Below are 22,045 nucleotides of genomic sequence, written 5' to 3'. Positions count from 1 at the left end.
CAGTCTGATGAAAACTATATAAAAATATGCCTTTAAAAATACTGGAAGGAAATGAATTTATTCTGATCCTGTTAAAATTGTGAAGAGGTGACACTTTTTAACACTTTTCATCTCCCATGTTTTTCAAATTTTATTGATACACTTACTTTCATAATAAAATTTAGAATAAAGAGAAATATTACGAGACACTTGTCGAGACATTTGTACGTGTTGACTACCACTACATAAAAATTAGGTTGATTGTTTATCCAGCAAACTTAAACATATTCAAGAAATTGCTATTCTTACTAGAGATTTATTTTTTTTAACCAGAAGTTCACATTCACTACTTTTAAAATTAGAAATATGTGAACTTTTATGCAAAAGAAAGTAAATAGATAAGCAAAAAATAAAAATTATCCATAATCACACCACCTAAAATAACTTCCAAAATCCAGGAGGATGACAATGTATTTTTGTTCTGTAGACTGCTTTTATCATTTAATTCATCGTGAACAAATTTCTACGGCAAATAAACGTGACCTATAACATCATTCTTAATGACTGCACGCAACTCACTGCATAAATGTTCCATAATTATTTTGATCAATACTTAGGTGGGGCTTGGTTTTGTTTTGGTTCGGTTTCGATTGCTACTATAAACAACACTGCAATGAAAGCCCTCTCCACACCCCTCACTGAACTTCTCTGATTGTCAGCTCAGGATAAATTCCTACAGAATCAAGGGCACTAACAGGTTTCCTCAACAAGCGAGTGTTAGATTTTTAATCAGGAAGAAATGAGAAGGAAAGTAGAGAAAACCAGATGGCCTGTGTGTTAACTTCCTGTTTAGGGCGTGGTTTGTGGCCCCGGGGCTGCTTTCCTGCATCCCAAGGCGCCATCTGCCTCTTGGGGGCTGATTACCAGTTCATTCCTCTCGTCTGCCAAGAGGGTATTTCTGTCTTCCAGCTTCCGTATCACCGAATTCAGTTCAGCAATTTTTAGCTGAAATCGCCGCACATCTCGCTCGTCCATATGCTGATCCTAAAAAAGAAGCAAGATACAAACATACTTTGAAAAAGCTTAACTGAGTCAAAGCGCTCTGTGGACCCTTTGTGGAAAACTCTGAGGGCAAAGGTGAGCTCCTCACTAGGAGGACCATGCGCCATGCTGGGGCTCCCCCAAATCAAGCAACAGGTGGAAAGACTTCATCTCAAAGGCGACAAGACCTCAAACCCTCCAGAGGCTCCCTGACATCTGAACGTGGTATCTGGGGACCTTCCCGTCCCAACCCCTGCCCGCCAAGCATCTCTGACAAAGGCACAGTCACAGAGTTCCAGGACGCTCCTCAAGGGCAGGCACTGTGCCCACCTCACTCACCACTGAGACGCCAGCACCTCACGTGGTGTCTGCACACAGCACACTCAACAGACACTTGAGTATTTAGTGAATGAATGAATGAGGGAATGAATGAAGGAATGCAGCTTTGGCCTCCTCTGTGCCTGGTAAGTACCAAGCTGTGGCCCCAGGTGCCCTCTCTGCTGGCTGAGCTCTCCTCATGGGCAGAGCTCTGCCTTTAAGTCATGTCCTGATCTGACTGGGTCCCTTTCTGAGCTCTCACTGTATACTCGGCACTCATGTTTTCATTTCTTTTCAACTGAGCTCACGTTTGGGGAGGAAGGGGTAAGGGAGGGAAGGAAGGACGCACAGATGGATGGGAGGGAAGGGGGAGGGGTGGGGGAAAGGCAGGCAGGCAGGCAAGTTCGCCAGAAGAATGACCAGTAGGAGGAAGGACAGGTAGGTGGTCAGCTCTGAGGCCCCAGTGCTTGCATAAGCCCCTCACCTGGACACCCATGAGCTCGGTCATGTCCCCTATGCCAGGTGGGAGCTCTCTCTTTGGACTACCGTGGTACCGCTCAGCCTCTCTGACCTGAACCAACTGCTCATCCAAAGCCTCTTTCTGAAGAAGCAGCTTCTGGGTCTGCCCAGTCTGCACACCGAGTTCCTTCTCCAAGGCCAGAATCACACGATCTTTTCCCTTGATCTCATCCATCTGGAAAGAGAAAGAATAAGCATTCAATTGTAGGGGCTCGTGACCAGGGAAAGCTCTCTTTTGCTGGCCTTAGGCCCAGGGAAAGGTGCAGCAGGTCCATGGACCTGGGGCAGCTGAACTCAGCAACACAGGACAGAGAGACACCATAGTGCACAGCCCAGGCCCTGCTCCGCCGTCACCGCCCCCAGCACAGAGGAGCACAGAGCTGTGGGTTCAACGACCTATATGGTCAACCAGACACTTACCCTCGAAACTGATCAGTGCTCGTGTCTCTCTCACCTTAATGAAATAAAGTCAAATCCTGACCTGCCAGGGCCCTCCAGCCATCACCCCCTGGCCCTCCAGCAGCTCAGCTTCTTCACAGAGTTGGTCGTCCTCTCTCCCACTCCTGTCTGGCCACGTCCCCACCCCTCCAGTAAACGGCTCTTGCTAACGTCTCCAACGCTCTCCTGGCCCGCAAACTCACTGAACAATTTTCCATCCTCTCTCCTTCTCACCCCGTCTGACACTGTCGCCCACTCCAGCTACGTGAACTGCTCCCACCCTCGCGCCCTCTGTGGGACTTCACTGCTTCCATCTTCTTCTCGCCCTGCCCTGGTCACCATCGAAATCTGTAGTTTCCAAGGCTTGGCTCTCTTCCCAGTCTGTATCCTCTCCTCAGCCAGCCGCATCCTCACCCATGCTAACTCCCCGTGTGCAGCTGACACTCCAACCTCCTCCCTCCGCCCTGATGTCTCTAAGGTTCCCGCGGTCAGAGAGCCGACTGGATGCTTCTGGGGCCTCCAAAGCACCTCAGCCTCCCCATATTTGAGCCTCAGCGTGAGCCCCAGCTCCCCCAGCCCAGCCTCGCCCCACATTCCCTAGAGGAAACCAAGCAGAAAGAAGCTTACGGAGGAGGGAGCTTCTGCCCCGGGCCATACACTTCGATTGTTTCTGAACACAAAGCCAACAGCTGGGAAACTGCCCCAGTAAGGGTGCTATACTGGGGTGCCCCTCCCCTAAATCCATATCCTTCCTACAACCTGAGAATGTGACCTCATTTGGAAATAGGGTCTTTGCGGATATAATTAGTTAAGATGAGGTCACAGTGGAGTCGGGTGGGCCCTAACGACTGGTGTCCTTATAAGAGGACAGACACACAGGGAGAAGATGGAGGCAGAGACTGGAGTGATGTGGTCACAAGCCAAGGAACGCCTGGAGCCTCCAGAAGCCGGAAGCAGCAGGAAGGATCCTCCCCTATAGCCTTCAGAAAACATGGTCCTCCGACACCTTGATTTCAGACCTCTAGCTTCCAAAACTGTGAGTGAATAAATTTCTGTTGTTTAAGCCACCCAGTTCATGGTACTTTGTAACGGCAGCCCTAGGAAACTAATACAGGTGTTAAAAGAGAAAATTTCCCAAGTACTAGAGTTTCATTAATTGACAAAAACCATAAGAGTTTCGGCTACAGTGATTATTATCATCATGGGACTTAGGAATAAATTCTATCTGAGATAAAGTACATTAAAAAGTTCTGAAAGGAATACTAATGCTTTAGTAAGGATGGTTTCAACGAAATCTGGACAAAGTCTATATGATGGGGATTTATTTAACACATACCTGTGAGTGCCCGCCGCGAGCGGGCCTGTATTAGGCAGTGTAACGTGGATACTACCTTGATTACCCAACGTAAAGGTTAAAGCCAACTGATATAAAGCAACGTGGCACAGAGGAAAAAGCACTGTGCATGGCGTACAAAAGTATTAACTGGAGACTAATCCCCACTGGCAAGCTGTGTGACCTCTGGCAAGTCACTCAACCTCTCTAAGCTTCAGGCTCCTCACCTGTAACATGGGGATGTAGGAACATCCACCTGGAAGGGGAGCTGTGAGGGCTGAAAGGCACAGCAGAGACAGGCAGGCTGCTTAGGAGGAAGGCCACTGGGCCCAGACTGCCTGGGTTCTAGCCCTGATGCCACCACTTATTGGCTCTGTCACCTTGGTTTAGTTACTTGATTTCTTCCTAAGCCTCAGTTTTCGATCTGTGAAATGGGGATAATAACAGGGATGTTTTGAGGATGAAATACATTAACACATAAAAACTGCCTGGCACGCAGTAGGCATGAAATAAACATTAGCTCTAAGTATAATTGCTGCATGCACATAGTAGGTCTCAATAAATAGTAGTTCCTGTCTTTCCTAGACTTTTGTTTCCATTAGGTGTGCAAATATTGAGGAAATGAATGAATGAATATTGCAGTTGTTTGAATTGTGGTTCCTAAACAGACATGTCCACATCCTAACTTCAGATATCTGTGAATGGGACCTTTTTTGGGAAAACGGTCTTTGCAGGCGTAATTAAGGATCTTAAGATGAGGAAATCGTCCTGGATTAACTGGCTGGGTCCTAAATCCAATGACAAGTGTCTTCATAGGACAAAGAGAAGACGCAGACCAAAGAAAAAAAACAGAGGGGAGGCCATTGCTGACTTAAAAAAAAAGCACAATGTGAGAGTTGCGAGTTAGGTTTTATTGGGGGCAAAATGAGGACCGCAGCCCAGGAGACAGCGTTTCAGGCAACTCTGAGAAACTGCTCGGAGGAGGCGAGGGGAGGAGCCAGGATATAGAGGAGTTTTTGCGACAAAGGCAAAGTAGTAGGGAACGTCAAAAGATGATTGTTAATTAAAGAAAACCAGATATCTCAAGTAAAGGAATTTAGTGCTTTCCTATGTATGGGAAGATGCAAGAGTCTGGGCTCACTGAAATCATTCCTTTGATATGCACCTCAGCTACCTGGGGCCAGTATCCTGTATTTTCACACCCTGAGTTTCCTCAGGGCTCACCGCTGCAGGGAGTGGTTGCAGTCTGAGGGCTGCTAGATGGCAGGTATTCTTGTCAGCCTTGAGTTTCCTCAGAGCTCACCGGCTCACGTTGAAGGGCTGCAGTCGTTGATGACTGTGACATCCTTTGTTTATTGGTATGGCAGGAAATATTCCATTTATCACCATGTAAGAGGGAGGCAGAGATTGGAGTGGTGCAGCCACAGGCCCAGGAACTCTTGGAGCCATCAGAAGCTGTAAGGGCAAGGAAGGGTCTTCCCCGAGAGCCTTCAGTGGGGCACAGCCCAGCTGACACCTTGAGTTTGGACTTCTGGAGTCCAGAGCAGTGAGAGAGTAAACTTCCGTTGTTTTAAGCCACTGAGTTTGTGGCCATTTGTTAAGGCAGCCCCAGGAAACTAATACAAATGCCCTTCTCACTCATCACACTCTCAGAGGGTAACAAACTAAAGCTGATTGTAACTTGAAACATCGCTACAGCAGAGAATGCTAGTTAGGAGCCCTGCCCTGAGGGCAGACAGAAGCTAGCTCAAATCCCCGCCCCTACCTGCTGTGTGACTCTGGGCAGACTGGGCCACCCCTCTTAGCCTCAGCTTCGGTAATGTGGGGACACTGAGAACACCCCGTCCAACTGGGGGGAGACTTCAACCACGGGAAGAATTTAGCACAGAGCCTGGCATCTTACAAGCACACAATCAATGTTAGCGGCCACTAGTAATCTACTTTAGCTCCTGCATAACAGAAGGCTATCTGATTTAAACAGCAGACCATGAAAAACTTACAAAATACAGTTTACAGAAGGCAGCAAATGGTACCCCCAACCTCCAGACTGAGGCTTTCAAGCAAAGTCCCAGAGCTCTGACAAGCTCTTTGAGTGGCCTTTCTTTAGAAGAAAAAAGGATACTCCCCAACCACCTCCCCATGACAGTTTCCTGGAACTCCAGCCAAGGGTGTGCCCGGTGCAGCTTCTCCTGCAGCAGCTGCAGAATGTGCCCGCTGCTCCCCCTGGTGGCGGTCACCCGCAGCTCCCCGCTCTTCAGAGCCGGAGGTGGGAACACCTCCCCGCTGTAGGGAAGAGCACTTGATGATGCAGAAAACACTGTTGCCACTGCAGGGTTCAATCCAGAAGCAATGTGAACCAGTGAAAGTTCATTAATTGAAACCACTTAAACGTGCTTTAATTAATTCAACAAATACTGAATTGAGTGCCATCAGCAGGTGCTGGGAAACACTGATGAGCAAAACAGAGTCCCCGCCCTCAGAGCTTCCATTCCAGAGGGGAGGGTAGCTGAAAACAGAATAAAAAAGTCAACATGGAGTAGATCAGAGCATGATTAATGCTAGGAGAAAAAGATAAATCGAGGGGAATCAGTGGTGCCAGTTGGGGAGGTGTTACAAGTTAACAGGTAGGGCTCCAGTCCGTCCCCCTCAGCATCCCAGCTGCACACTCCTGGCTTTGCACTGGAGCCCAGAAGCGCTGTCTCCACCACTGCATTACACTAGTTCCTCCCACAAGAAAGAACAGCATCTTAAGCAAGACATCTCTGGAAATCCAAATTCTCAGCCTGGAAGAGCACAGATTCCCCATTTATCCTAGAAAATGAGCAGAGGACTTACACCCCATCATGTGGGAAAGGTTCCCAGAAAACAGTCTCCACTAGTGGAGATGGCATCCAGGAATGGATGGACAATGTGGAATAGATTGTGGAGCCAACATTTTCTAGGTTGTCACATTTCCCCAGCCAGAGTCCTGAGGCTGCAGAGGTCAGGAGACCTGCCAGCTCACACAGCTACTCTCACTATTTGTCGACTCTGGTCTGGCCCCCAGGCTGGGCCCTTAGTGATCTTGCCCCCTGCCCTGAGGACCTGAGGAAGTGTAAACCTCTGACAATGAGCTTCTCAAGCTTCCCCAAACCCCAACACCTGAGTGTGCTGGACATTCCTGGGTTGCCTCCCAGCATCCATTTCCCCTTCTCCCACACTCCCACTCTCACCATGTGGTTCAGGAGAGGGGTGGGGCTGAAATCACTCCAAGTTCCCAGGGCAGGCCCTGATTGGCTCACATCACCTGCATGGCTCTGCCGCCTAACAGTAACTGGTTCAGGGATGGATACATGACCCAATCAGAGCCAACAGGCCCGAAGAGGGTGTTGCTAGGCCCCTCCTGTTTCTTCTTAGGAGCTAAGAAAGAGCTTCTCTCACACCCCAGTGTTCACTGCAGCACTATTTACAATAGCTAGGACATGGAAGCAGCCTAAATGTCCTTTGACAGAGGTATGGATAAAGAAGATGTGGTACATATATACAATGGAATATTACTCAGCCATTAAAAGGAATGAAATAATGCCATTTGCAGTGACATGGATGGATCTAGAGATTGTCATACTAAGTGAAGTAAGTCAGACAGAGAAAGACAAATATATGATATCACTTATATGTGGAATCTAAAAAAAATGGTACAAATGATCTTATTTACAAAACAGAAATAGAGTCACAGATGTAGAAAATAAACTTATGGTTACCAAGGGGGAAAGGGGGGGAGGGATAACTTGGGAGATTGGGATTGACATATACACACTACTATATATAAAATAGATAACTAATAACAACCTACTGTATAGCACAGAGAACTCTACTCAATACTCTGTAATGACCTATATGGGAAAAGAATCTAAAAAAGAGTGGATATATGTATATGTATAACAGCTTCACTTTGCTGTAGAGCAGAAACTAACACAACATTGTAAATCAACTGGGCTGTTTCCTGTGAGGATGTGGGGTCTGGCACAGTGGTGGCATCTCACCAGCACACTGAGAGCTCAGAGCCTGAGAATGATGCATCAGGGGACACAGCAGAGCCTGAGAAACCTGGGTCCGGGGTGACATCATTAGTGCCACTGGGGCTATGCCTGAGGCTAGTCCTGCTACTTCAGTCATGAGAGCCGGCAGACTCATGGTTTAAGCTAGTGTGAGGTGGAATTTCTGTCCCTTGCAACCATAAGATTCTAGCTGACATACAGTTAGGGAAAGAACAACAGTCTGGATGACGTCTATCACTTTTTACTTACGTGCTAGTGTGAGCTCGGGACTACATTGGTACTTAAGAGACACTCTCTCTCTCAGTCTTCAAAAGACCCTCAAAGTAGACATTATTTACTCCATCTTACAGATAAGCTTGAGGCCCTGAGAGGTGAATGTGCCCACACACTAGTCAGAAGCAGATCCATGATTCAGACTCGGGTCAGCCCCTGCAAAGCCCTCACTATGCCCTCTCTCAGCCCCAGAGGCACAGAATCTAAGCATTTCTCAGCAGTCACATCCATCAGGACACTCGTCTCAGTGAAAACCTCAGTTTAGTCAGCTCCCAACGAACCCACCAATTTGTGAATAAATGTTAGTTCCACTTCATTTGCAAAGTTTGGAGCATCAAAGAATGAAAAAGAAGCTGCTACCCCAAGATCCATTCTCGTCTCCTCCTTGGTACCTGTAGTTGGGTGAATGGTGTCCCCCTCAAATTTCATGTCTATTAGGAAAATCAGAATGTGATCCTATTAGAAATAGGGTCTTTACAGATATAACTAAGATGAAATCATAACAGATGGCAGTGGGCCCTAGATCCAGTAACTGGTGTCCTTATAAGAAGACGACAAGACACAGCCACGTGGGGAAGAGAAGGCCATGTGGAGGCAGAGGCTGGAGTCATGCAGCTGCAAGCCGAGGAACGCCAAGGATTCCCGGCAACCACCCAAGCCTGGAAGAGGCAAACAAAAGGTTCTTCCCTGGAGCCCTCAGAGGGGCACAGCCCTGCTGACACCTTGTTTTCAGACTTCTAGACTCCAGAGCTGCGAGAGAATAAGTTCCTGTTGTTATAAGCCATGGAGTTTGTTATAGCAGCCCTAGGAAATGAACAGAGTGCCATACCAGGATTTATTAGGAGCTGCCATGCATTTCCCAGCTCCCCTTGCAGCTGGGTGAGGCTGAGCAAGTAACTTCCGGCCAAAGAGACGGAAGTGGAGGTATATAGAACCTCCAGAAAGAAAAGTGCTTTTAAATGAAGACCATACCCTCCTTCATCTGCCCTCCTATTGCCAACCTGGGATGCAGATGTGATGGCTGGCACTCCATGGCATGAGGGGCCATGAGGACCATGGCCACATCCCAGAGCCCCTTCTGAGAGAAGAGGTAAGAGGCCCTGTGGCCTACCCTACTCTGTGGAGCACTTTACAGATTTTGTATATGAAAGAGAAATAACTTCCAGATTTTAAGCCCCTGTGTATTGGGGGGAGTCTTCTCAGACCTAATCCTAACTGGTCTAAAGAATGTGTCCAATAGCCCCACGTTGACCATAATTGCCTTTTCTTCTCGACTGTTTCTTAAGAGGCATGTTAAATGTGTAAGTGGAAGCCTGGAAGCCTTTTGCATTTCTAATCCAATCCAGCTGACAAAGAAACAAAACGCAGGCCACTTTCTGAACACGTTGCCAAGAGGCCTGTCTGACGAGGGACATTTATCAAATGCGTGGAGAACTGGAGAAATGGACATTTATTCTTTTCACTCTATTCTCCTAAGTGGCCCCCACACACTGAGACTACCTGAGCTGGGGATACTTCTGTTTGGCACTGAAATGGAAACAGACACCAAGTCCTTGGTTCGTTTTAAATTAAGCTCAGTCTGTCTCTTGTGCAAATACTTGTTTTTTCCCCATTTTATTTACCTTAAATATACATTTCCTGTAACAGAGGAACATATTTTACATGTCTCCTATTACACAATCTACAAGCTGCGGATAGATGCTTTAGTTAACTTAATTCTCGTAATGCGGTAACAGATACGTGATTATTTCTCCTTTTGTAGGTGAGGCACCAGAGGCTTAGGGACCGTAAGCAACTTGCTTGGGCTCACACAGCTAACGAGTGAGGGAGTCTGGATTCACACCCAGAAGAGACTTTCTCCAAAGCCTTCTCTTCCTATTATGTGATAACACCGTCCCTACACACACAAAGGGAAAAGGGGCTGGGGAATACTTCTGAGAACTTAGTATCGGTATGTGCTTAGATTTTCTATACATTAGACATTTAAAATCAGTGCATCTCTTCTGCCATTCTTGGTACTGGCTTGTTAAGCTGTGAACTGATGCTCTGTCACTGACTGGTGACCAGTCTAGGATGGACAGCTGGACCAGGCCTCCAAAAAGAACACCTGGTCCTTCTGCCTCCAGTCCTTAAATTTCTTAGGTGTCTTCCAGAGACAGGAGAGACCTGCCAAAGCTTCCATTCCACGCCCAGGATGGCAGGGGCTTTGTTGGGACCCCAGGGTCTAGAACCATACCTGGAGCACAGTGGGTCCCCAAAACTCGGCATTTACTGCTCCGTGAGGGAGGACTGGGGCACTTGCTTGTGGAGAGGACACGGCGCATGCGTCATGGAAGGATGGGCTGCGTGTGTGCAGAAGGAGGGCTTGCATGTGTGCAGGGAGGACAAGTTGCTTGTGCGTAAGAGGGAGCAGGGTGCGTGTGTGCAGGGAGGATGGGCTGCGTGTGTGCAGGAGGGCTTGCATGTGTGCAGGGAGGATGGGCTGCGTGTGCGGAAGGTCAGGTACGCACTCGAGCCGGTGGGGGGGAGAGGGCAGCGCACTTACCAGCCGGCGGATGTCGCGCTCGCACTCGCGCTTGATGCGGTGCACCTCGTCCTGGTGCGCCTGGTAGGCAGCGCGCAGGTCGGCCGCCTTGGCCTTGTCGGCCTGCATGCAGTTGCTGAGTGCCTCCTCCGCCTGCTTGCGTGCCGCCTTGAGCTCCAGGATCTCCTGCTGCAGCCGCAGGCGCTCGCCGTCGAAGGCCCTGCGCGCCTCTTCACGCGCCTCGGCCAGCAGCGCCGTCTTGACCTTGTCGGCTGCACCATCGCGCAGCACGTTCAGCGTGGCCTGCAGCCGCTGCAGCTCACCCTCCTTGATCTTGGCCGTGCGCGCTGCCTCCTGCTCGTGCTGGCGGATAAGCACCTCGCGCAGCGCCTGCAGCTCCTTGGTCTTCTCCTCGTGCAGCTTGGCCCTGAGCTCCGAGATGTAGGCCGTGTGTCGCCGCTGCTCCTGCTCGCGCTCCAGCTTGGCCTCCTGCAGCCGCTCGCGCAGTTTGCCCACCTGCAGCCGTGGGGGGAGAGCCAGTCAGGGTCCGGGCTGGGGGAGCCAGCCACGCCTGCCGCCACCTCCCCGTGTCCCTTCGTGTGTGACAGGCCCCTGAGACCCTCCCCCGGTCCCCACTCTCCAGTTCCCCCTCCTGCCACCTCCATCAGTCCCACGCAGAGTCTTCCCTACTATTTTGTTGAGATGTTCCCAGCCGTGGAAAAACATCTGAGGGTGTTGGAGAGGAGAGTAAGGCTTTAACATCCCTTCCAATTTGGAGATTTACGAGGAAGGACAGTTTATCAGTCACAAAATATGCCGCGCAGAAATCATCTGTCTCATCAGAGCAGAACAGATTGTAAACCAGAAACACATTTCCAGTGCCCATGCCCTGAACTCTGGAGTTAGAGGAGGCCGAGCAGGTGGACGTAGAGAGGGGCAGGGTGGAGGTGCCCTCACTGCTGAGTGGCTCTCCTGCCCGGGCTGGGGGCTTCTGTGACCCTCCCCCCCACATGAAGCTCTCACAGCAGCCAGGAAGGAGGTAACTGCTTTGCCACAAGGCAGCCGAGCATCAGAGATGCGCCGCTGGTGACCTGCCTGGGATGAGGGGCTGCCAAGGGGCAGAGCCAGGCTTCACCCCCAGGAGCCCGGCCCCAGGGCCAGTGCTCTGCGGGTGCCAGGCTGCTAACCCCACCAGAAGGTATTCGTCTATTCAGCAAAAAAAAAACATTATTTGTAAAATATGCCAAGGGAGTGTCTTCTTCAAACACTCCAAAAGGCTTTATTCGATCTTTTTATTTCAAATATCACACAATTACACACATTCCACAGGAACCCATTCGTCTTCTAAATTACAGCAATCTCCGAAGAACAGAAACCAATGTGTCTCTCATGGATGAGCTGCTTCCAAGGTGGCAACATTTCCCCCAGACCACAGTCTACAGAACACCAACATGCTGAAATTACTTTTAGGTGAGGAGTTTCACGATGTCACTCGGGTTGATAAATCCTTACTCATAACAGCAGGGAAAGGAGCAAATAAACCTGGCCAGGCAAAGATACAAGATCAATGTCTCCTTACATCAAACACGCATAATCACAGAAATAAAACAAGGACCGGACCTGTCAGAGGGCTCATCTCACCCAAGAGCTAGAATTGGCCTCTTCCTAAGGGATTGAGTGCCAGGAAGCCAGAACTTTAAATATTTAACATGATCTCCCCAGGGAGGAACTAAATGCTTCTGGCATTCTCCTTCTAAGGAGGCAACACTGTTCTAACTTTCTGGGATGCTGACGGTGATTTGAAGTCAAAGGGATGGGATCTTGTCGGAATCCGAATCTGCACTGACGAGTGCATTTCCCTCTGCAAACTACTTAACCTCGAGATGGTTAATGTTACGTGTCAACTGGGCAGGGCTGTGGTACCAGGTCATTCGGCCAAACACCAGTCTAGATGTTGCTGTGAAGGAATTTTTAAGGATGTGATTAACATTTAAATCAGTAGACCTGGAGTAAAGCAGATGACCCTCTATAATGTGGGTGGGCCTCACCAAGTCAGTTGAAGGCCTTCAGAGAAAAGACTGAGGTCCCCCAATGAGGAAGGAATTCTGCCTCGTTACTGTGAGATCAGTGCTCGCTCGGATTTCCAGCCTATCTGCCCCGCCGATTTCAGATTTGTCAGCCTCCGTGACCATGTGAGCCACCTTCTTGAAAACACCAAATCCCCCTCCATCTCTCTCTCCTACTGGTTCTTCTTCTCTCTGAAGAACCCTGACTATACAGACCTCCCAGAGCTTCCTGACCCTTCCCTGGGAAACAAGGCTATCAACAGCTGCCCCTTAAAGACTGTTGGGAGGAGGAAAGCTGAAAGCGGATGAGCGGATAAAGGGGAGTTTGGTCCCAGGCAGTAAAGGAAGGAGGAATGCGGCCAGCGTGAGCAGAGGCGTGTGCAGGGCAGCCTGGGCGAGGCCGGGCCTGCCCCTGGGAGGGGCAGAGGGGGCCAGCTGAGATGGGCCAGGTGACACCCGTGTGTAGGGCAGGGAGGCTAACAGTGGATGGGCTGCGGGAGAAGGCCCTGCTGGGTCCCACCAGCTCTGCCTAGAAAAGCTGAGGGCCCAGCCCAGGCGCCATGAGCCAGGTGTGGCACAGTGAGGCGGGGTGGCCCCTGGTGGGCACAGAGCACCCGCTCCTTACTCCATTGAGTGGAGCAGGTCTACGAAAGTCATGTGCCACTTGACTCGCCAGCTGCCTCCAAGCTGTGCCCCGCCCCCAAGTCCAGAGGTGCAGCAGGAGAGAGGGGCCCTTACCAGCCTTGCCTCAGCGCCTGGGCTCTAAATGTGGCAAGAGCAAAGTGACCAACAAAGGGCAGGCATCTAGGTGGGAGGGGCTGGCCTGGAGAACTCTGAGGCAGCACCGCCAGCGCCCCCTGGGCACAGTGAAGTCAGCCTCCACTTGGCTCCTTCCCCAGCTCCTCAGCCCATCTGTCAGCGCCGGGTCTCCACTTCCAGGCCTAGACCACTTTTCCCCGTTCCCTGCGACCACCCTGGTCCAAGCCAGCGGCAGCAGCCCTCTGCCAGCCCGTGGCAGTCACCTTCTCACCCATCGCCCTGCCTCTGCCCCCGCACACTCGCCCTTTAGTCCTTCCCAGCGGCCAGCACAGGCCTCTGAACACACACGTTAGAAGGTTTCCCTCTACTGCCCTCTGAATCCACGGGGTGAGGGTTAACCGTTCTGAAACCACTAGAGTGCTGAATAACTAAGTAAATGGGTGGTGGGGTCAGGCCCTCCCCGCTGGAGGGAGGACAGATGAGCCAGGGGAGAAGGCCAGAGGATCCAGGTGCTAGTGGATTAGCCTGGGGACATCGGTAAGAACTCATGTTTAACTTAATATACATATAGATGCTACATTTAGAAATATTTTAGATATGTACACATACACGGTTAGTATATACGCATACACTTCCTTGCTCTGTCAGCTAAGCCTAGAAGCAACGACATGCCAGCAGCGGTGAGCACACCCAGTGCCCAGATCCTGGTTTCTCATGCCATTCTCTAATAAGTGGGACCAGGGCTCCTTGGAGAAATGAGTGGCTCTAGGACTGGGGCAGGGAATATACGAGACGAACCTGGAGCACCTTACAGGACTGGAAAGTAAGGGTGTACCCAAGAATAAATTAATAAATAAATGCCACAATGATGGGGTGCAAAGGAACACAGGGGTCAACTGAAAGAGATTCCCGTGGCCAAAGCTAGAACAGTCTGAGCAACAAAATAAAGTACTTTTGGATTATAAGCCGAAGTGTAAAATAGTGTTCATAGTGATATAAATGACTGAACTGATACACGTAAAAATACGAAAGAAAACCAAAAACACCCTCGAGGGCTCTGTGGCATCCAGCATACAAGCCCACGTCCTCCCCGGCCCACAGGACTGACCCCGGCTGATGGCTCTCCGGTCCTCCTCCCTGACCACCCAGCTCAAGCCACGTCCCTGGCTGCTGCACCTCAGACATGCAGGCACCTTCCCGCCTGCGGCCTTTCCCCAAGCCGGCCCTTCTGCCTGGAATGCTCCCAGCCAGGCCTCTGCAGGACCTGCCCTCCCACCCCCTGCAGCACCCCTTTGCTGACCACCTCCCAAAAGAGCCACCCCCACTGCAGCCCCACGACTCTCCGCCAGCTTCTGCTGCTTTACTTTCTTGGCACTTTTCACTATGGAATAAATATTACACGTTAATCTCCTGGCCTTCGTTCCCTACCTCCCCCATTAGACACTAGCTCCAGGAGAGGACCTCCAATGTAGATGCAGACCAGAGTGGGCTGCTCATTGCAAGAACGAATGAATCACCAGCTCAGTGCTGACCACTGCCCTCTCTGCCCCCACCCACTCCAGGCTATGGGCCTCAACAAGTCAGGGTCTCTGCCCCAGTGGCCTTGGCACGCTGATTGGTGCTGCGCATACTCCCAGGTGATGCCAGACACTTGGAACGGTGTGAGCCCTGCTACCTTTTGGGCCAGCCAGCAAAATCCTTCAGAGCCAGCTCCAGACCACCCCTGCAAAGCTTTCTCGGGCCACTCTGACCGTTGCATGGCTTCCTAAAATCTCTGGTGCAGCATGCCAAGTACTGTCATCCGGCTAGCTCCCTGAGTATCTGAGCACCCAGCCTGCCTGAGGGCGGGCCGTTTCTGAGTCACTTCCAAACGCCCAGCCCAGGCCCAGAGCACAGGCACGGGGCGGGGGGCTGGGGGCTCGATGAATGTGTGGATGAACCAACAGGTACGTTCCCCACATGCCCTCGCCCTGCGGTGTTCAATGGGGACTCCTCTACTCAAGTAACAACACTGTAAATACATCAGCAACAGTTATCATGAGATCATATAGAAACAGCAGTTAAACGCAATCACAAAGTTTACACTTATGCTTCTCATACCAGCCAGTAAGCACATTGCTGAATTCTCTGAGAACAGAAACTCTCCCAGTGGCGGCCTGGATAACGCCCCCGGCAGGGCCACGGGGTGGCTGGACTGAGCAAACGGGCAGCCAGGGCACGTAGAGGCAGGAGGTGCCTGGGGAGGCACAGACTGGGTTTCTTGTAGGCCTGGCTTCCAACCCAGTGCCAACACCTGTGTGACCTGTGACTGTGCACACCTGCTGTGACGGGCTGAACTGTGTCCCCCCAAATTCCTGAGTGGCCGTCCTAACCCCCAGACACTCAGAATGTGACTGTATTTGGAGACAGTCTTAAAAGAGGTTACTAAGTTAAATGAGGTCCTGGGGGTGGGTCCTGATTCAATACAACTGGTGCCCTGACAAGAAGAGATTAGGACACAGATGCACACAGAGAAGAGCATGTGAGGACACAGGGAGAGGGCGGCCGTCTATAAGCCAAGGAGAGAGGCCTCAGGAAAAACCAACCCTGCCCACACCTTGATCTCAGACTCCCAGCCTCCAGGACTGTGAGGAAATAAATCTCTGTTGTTGAACCCCTACCCCGGTCTGTGGTACTTTGTTACGGCAGCCCAGCCACCTCTCCTCTCCAACCCTCAGTTTGCCCACCTATAAAGTGGGGAAAGCCACATCTGACCTCACAGGTCACTATGAGGGTCAGGAGGCCCTCTAAGGTACCTGGTGTGGCCTGTGTAGCAGACACGTGTCTGCCAACCGCTGAGTAACTACATGTGACAGGCAGTGCCCAGGCTCCGGATATGACTCTCTCATTTATTCCTTAAACAACCCAGGGAAGCAGACACATCAGATGTCCCCATTTAACAGATAGGGAAACTGAGGCATAAGGCAGCTACCTGGCTTGCCCCAAGGCCTCAAGGCGAGTTAGGTGGTGGAGGTGGGACGGAGACCTGGCCGAATGACGTTGGCTGTGCGGCTTTCCCCATAACCACAGCTGCTGCTGCTACTGCCTGGTCAGCCCCTCTAGGCCCAGCTGTGCAGCTGACAACCCAGGGGATCCTGGCAGGCAAATCCTTCCTGAGCTGGACAGGATGTGGACAGGCTGGCACCACCAGCAACTGTGCTGAAACACCTTGGCTGCACTGGCCCTGGAACTCTGAGCGTCTGGGGATGGGAGGCAGCACATGTGTCCGCAAGCTCCAGGAGCCCAGTCTTCATCGCCCCAGGTCGGGGGCTCTGCCTCTGCTCTCCATGTAGCTGTCTTGAGCTGGGGTCAGAGCCAAGGACCAAGCCCCAGCCCCCTCCCCACCCAGGAGCTGGACCCCGCTCAGCACTGCAGCTCTCAACCAGACACCTGCTGCCATCCCCCAAGCAGTCCCTCCCCTCCCTCAGGTGCTATGGGCAGGGCCGGAGGGTACCTTCACGGTTGGGGTATAAGGCCAGCCCCTCCGTCGGGCCCCCCAGGAGCAAGCCCTAACCCCGTCCTCCTTCTCTTCTCACACGAATGGCGGCTCCATCCTGCTAGGAGAGCACCTCCACCCCGCCTGCTTCTGCCCTCAAACCACCCAGGTCAGAACCACACCAACAAGGAGGGCTGGGGCAGCGCCCAGGCACCGGATGGGCTTTTCTTGCTTACATTACCTAAGATCTTTAAGACAACCTTAAACTGGGTGGTTATCGTGATGCCATGTTACACGTGAGAAAACGGAGGTTCAGAGGCTTTATGTCACTTGTCTAAGATCGTGAAGCCAGTCGGGGGTCAAGGTGAGGTCTGAAGCCAGGTCTGCATGGTTAGGAAGCCTGGGCTCCTCCCACTGTGACTGGCTGCCCATCACGCCGACACTTTGATTGGCACCCAACGGGGCATCGTACTGACTGGCTCCAAAGCTCATACCTGCCTTACGAGAGCAAAACAGCTCCCATCACAGAGCCAGGCTCCAAATCAAGCCCTTTATGTCAGGGGTCCCCAACCCCCAGGCCGTGGACCGGTACCGGTCCGCAGCCTGTTAGGAACCGGGCCGCACAGCAGGAGGTGAGCGGCGGGCGAGCGAGCGAAGCTTCAGCTGGCGCTCCCCGTGGCGGCTCCCCACTGCTCGCGTTACCGCCTGTACCCTACCCCTGACCCTGTCCATGCAAAACCCATCTTCCACGAAACCGGTCCCTGGTGCCAGAAAGGTTGGGGACCGCTGCTTTACGTATTGATATACGTATTTACATCCTTACTCCTGCCCACCGGCCCATCAGGTGGTACTGTTATGATCCCATCTTGCAGGTGAGGGAAATTACGGTGTGGAGAGTGAAGTACCTTGTCCGACATCAGAGCCAAATGTCGGGGAGGGTCGGTGGGGGGCGGGTAGCGGACAGGATTCGCATCCAGGTGGTCTCTGTACCACCACTGATGTTATACCCATTTTAAAGTGAGGCAAGCTGAGGCTCAGAGAGGTGGAGCGCCCAGCCCCACCCCAGCCCTGGGGCACACCCTTCACACTTCCCTCGGGGGCAGTCTGTCCCCCGGGAGTTCACAGCCCACCCCTCACTTGAGCCAGGAGGCCCTTGTCCCTCCCACCTTGCTCTTTTCCTGCTGGAACTCGATCTGAACGCTGGTCAACTTGGCCCGCAGCTCCTCGTTGGCCATCTGCACCGCGTCCACCTCCATCTCAGGCTTCTCGCCCTTGCTCCGGCCTTTCTTAGACATGCTTCCTCTCAGGTTGAGACGCTGAGATCCTGTGCTCACTCCCGCCAGCCAGCAGGCGCCGCTCCCAGCTCCACCGCACTAATCAGTCTCACAGGGCTCAGCTCCTCTGCGTAAACCACCATCACTTGGGATCCTGGGGGAGGAAGGAAGCCAGGTCAGCAGAGAGAGCGGGCCGGCGCCCCCTCGCCTGGGGCACTCAAACACGATGGCAGGCAGCGTTTGCCGATGCCTCCCTCCCTGATCCGGGCACCTGCTCACCCCGAAGATGGCCCACCATTCACAACACTGACCTAGGGCTTCTCCAACAGGGGCCGCATCAGAATCACTTGGAAGCTTGTTAAGACGGAGTCCTGGGCCCACCCCCAGGAATCTGATTTGCACGTCTCCCAGGCTCCCAGGTGAGGCTCCCAGGTGACCACCCTCATTGAGTAGCTCTGTCTGGTCCAGTCCCGGCCTCATCAAGATGAGACCATGCCATCTAAGCAACTATAGACCTCGATCTGCAAGTGTAACTGGGCCTCGGTCACCCTGGTGCTTGATTCACAGGCAGGATTCTGGGGGAGCACAGAGCTCAAAGCTTGAGGCCTGTGGGGAGGGGGCCAGGGGACCTGGATGTCTCATCCACACACCCAGGTGATTCAGGAGCAGAGTCTAAGGACCGCACTCTGAAAACTGGGCTTTTTGACTCACTAAAGGTTAGTGGTTCCCTCCCCACCCCAAGGACTAGCACAGCACTGGTTGCCCAGAACTGCTAGCTCTGGGCCCAGTTTTGGTGCCCAAGCCAGCCTGGGGGAGTAGCACAGCCCCTGGAGGAGGTGACAGCCAAGCATGGTGCTCTGCAGGCCTCCAGGCCTCTGTGCCTGCCTGGCCAGGCCTGAGCTGGTCAGGCGGCCAACGGGATGCCCTGATAAGCTAACGGTCCCTCCCGCACTCACATTTCCCTGGGGGACCCCAGACCTTCCATTTGGTAGGGCTGCCCTCACAGCCCACACGGTGTCAAAGCCAAAGCCATTAAAATCAGGCCCTAGTGACAGCTAGTAGCACTGTGTATTGTCACCCCACAGAACACGGCGCAGCACAGTGTTGACAAAGAAGCCCGAGAGTCTCAGCAAGGAGATGTGACTGCTCGATGCCACACCACGGGGAGAGAAGGGCCGAGAAGGTGCGCTCCAGAAGTTATACTCAGCACCGGCCCTGCGCTAGCCCTGGGATGCGATGGAGGGCCAGACAGCGTCCCAGCCGTCATAGAACTTTCTAGCCAGGGAGACGACTACGGAAATGAATACATAAAATAACTCTGGATTGGGATTGGCGTTGGAAAGAAATAGTAAACGGGGTATTTGAGACCTCTATCAAATATTACCCAAGTCACTGGCAGAGGGAGACAAGGGGAGTAAACTGCCCGACCACATGGGGCCTAGAGACCATGGACAGAGTCAAGGCCAGGTACAGAATGTGCAGCCCAGTGCAAAATGGAAATGCGAGGGTCTTGTTTCAAAAGCTATTCAGCTTTTCATGACCACGACACTGAGCATTAAACCAAGAGTGAAGCCCCCTGACGGCCTCTACAACCACACCATGCACCGGCGATGCTGGCCCCGGACAGAATTTAAGCGCAACTCTGAGGATGCTTGGTTGGGCAGCAGGTCCCGAGCAACAGGGGTCAGCTTTTAGCTGATGAGGACCACAGTGGGCTGAATGATGGTCCCCAAAAGACATGTTCACATCCTATTCCCCGGAACCTGGGAATATGCCCTTATTTGGAAAAAGGGTCTTTGCAGATGTAATCAAGTTAAAGATCCCAAGATGAGATCATCCACGATGAGGGCGAGTCTTAAATTCAGTGACATGCGCCCTTGAAAGAGACACAGAGCAGAGAGCACGCAGAAGGGAAGGCCGTGTGAAGAGAGAGGGGGGATTGGAGTGATGCAGCTGGAGGAGGTCGGGGGGTCCTCTCCTAGAGCCTCCAGAGTAAGCAGCACCCCGCCGACACCACTGACACCGCCAGATTTTGGACTCTGGCCTCCAAAGCTGTAAGAAAGTAAATTTCTGTCGTTTTAAGCCTCTCCACTTGTGGCAATTCTTTATGGCAGACACCGGAAAGGAATACACTGGGCATGAAGGGAAAAACGCTCGTGAGACACATTCAGCACTTTGTTGAATGACTTAAGATAGCCAGCTTCTCAGCACTGAGCCCTGCTTCTTTCCCTGCTTCCTTTCCCATCAGTAATAAGCCAGCTCACGCCACACCACAGGCAAATCCCCTGTCCCTCACTCAGAGCCTACTATCTCATGATTTACACACAGTGCTAGCAAGCTGTGCTGTCTGTTCTCCCAGCTCAGAGCAGAAGGAAACTAAAAACCGGCAGACGGTGTTCTGCAAAAGGCAAACACGCAGATAGGAGAATGAAAAGAGAGCAAAGATTTTTCTACCATACCTTCCCCCCCAAAACTTAAGAGAGTAAAATAATAATTACTTTTATTACCTTCAGTATTACCTTTAATACGTAAAAAGCCTGCAAGGCCTAAAATATTAACATTCTTAGGACACCTCATTCTCCAATTACAGTAAATTAATAAGGTGCTACCTGTCCAGACTCTTCTTATACAGTGTTGGTGCAAGAGAGTCAGTGGGAGTTTAAAAAAAAAAGTTCATGAGATGTAATAAATAAAGTCAGCTGAGTCGGGTTTTCCTAACACACATCCTGGGCTCCGGGGCTCAGGGCTATAAAGAGGACCCAGAAGGAGCTGGGCTCAGTCGCTCAGCCCAGCTCCGCCACCAACCTCTGCGCTCTCCTCACCCAGGACTCTCGAGCCATGGAGTGGAGCGGGCCGCGCAGAGGTGGTGTGGGCGCCAGGCCTGCCACCATGGCTAACCCCAGAGCAGGCTGCCTGCGGCCACGGTGCCAGGGCCTCTGCGTCCCGCGACAGACCCCAGCAGCCCGGAGCTGCCACGTCTTAGAAATGATGACAGAACAGCACATCTGGCAGCGCTCGGCTCCCTGGGCCCTGCTCCAAGCTCTCTGTGTGGCGGCTCGGTCCTCACCTTGACTCCGGGGCTCCTGACCATCAGTGTCCGGCCACCAAGCCTTGTTCCCACCAGTTCTCAGAGGTGTCCCCTCCTCCCAAGGCTCTGGCCGTCCCGCTGGCCTGACTGTGGCCTTCCCTGTCTCCTGGCCTGCACACTGCCTGCCCCCCCAGGCTCCAGGGGCAGTGGGATGACCCTCCTCGCCACTCCCTGCTGACAACCTGCAGGGGACAGTGCCCATGGCCACAGAAAGCAGCCCGCTGTGCTGGGCCCTGATCCACTGCCCGGCCTGAACCAGTGGTGGCCCCCGTGTGCCACACCTGCCGTCCCCTGCCGTCCTCAGCCCGTGCCTCTCCCTGCCTGACAGGGCCACCTCCTAACTGTGCCCAGCACGCGACTCCGGCCACACCTCCTCCGGCAGCCCTCTCCGCCCCACAGGCAGGGTCAGGGTGTCCCTGCAGCCCGAGCCTCACCAGACTGACTCTCAGCCACCATCCAGGGCCACGAGTCCAGCAGGGTTGGGGCTGCCACAGGAGACAGAATCATTTTACCGATGGGGAAACTGAGGCCCAGACAGATCGGAGGCCTGCCTGGGGTCACAGGGAGGGGGGCCCAGTGGGGAGAGGAGAACTCACCACTCCCCTGAGCCCACCTGGCAGTCGGCAGAGCTTGCCTTGAGCTGTAGAGGCTGTGGGGTGGGCACCACCCCACACGGACCCCACGGGCCCAGCCCCAGCTCACTGGAGTGCCCTCGGCTCCCATGGCCCCCACCGCCGGGCCAATGATGTCATTCATCACAGCAGCTGGGCTCCCCTGCCTGGGCTGGCTGACCCCTCACCTAGGACCCTCTCATCCCAGGGGCCACCGGAGCCAAGACCCTGCCTAGCTCCTCCCTACACTGAGGGCCACCCGTTCCCACTGAGCTGGGACTCAAGCCCCCTGCTGCCAAGTCTCCCAGCC

The 22,045-nt window shown here is 52.7% G+C and overlaps 1 protein-coding gene across 4 annotated transcripts in view; it reads right to left on the bottom strand.

Moving 5' to 3' along the window:
- Window positions 1–18,057, bottom strand: part of JAKMIP1 (janus kinase and microtubule interacting protein 1) — a gene marked incomplete at its 5' end in the record, with an annotated part of 70,351 nt that extends 52,294 nt beyond the window's left edge. For 3 of the 4 annotated variants that reach the window (XM_079920520.1, XM_079920521.1, XM_079920522.1), the window contains 4 exons: window positions 904–1,023; window positions 1,823–2,032; window positions 10,484–10,978; window positions 17,929–18,057. In XM_079920520.1, coding sequence (XP_079776646.1) covers window positions 904–1,023; window positions 1,823–2,032; window positions 10,484–10,978; window positions 17,929–18,057 — 954 coding nt within the window. The remainder of the gene's footprint in view (window positions 1–903; window positions 1,024–1,822; window positions 2,033–10,483; window positions 10,979–17,928) is intronic. The other variant, XM_079920523.1, reaches the window with a different exon arrangement.
- Between the last annotated feature and the right edge of the window lie 3,988 nt (window positions 18,058–22,045).

Source organism: Stenella coeruleoalba (assembly GCF_951394435.1).
Source record: "Stenella coeruleoalba genome assembly, chromosome: 4".
In the NCBI taxonomy this organism is placed as follows: Eukaryota; Metazoa; Chordata; class Mammalia; order Artiodactyla; family Delphinidae; genus Stenella; species Stenella coeruleoalba.
This window is presented reverse-complemented; position numbering and strand designations above follow the sequence as displayed.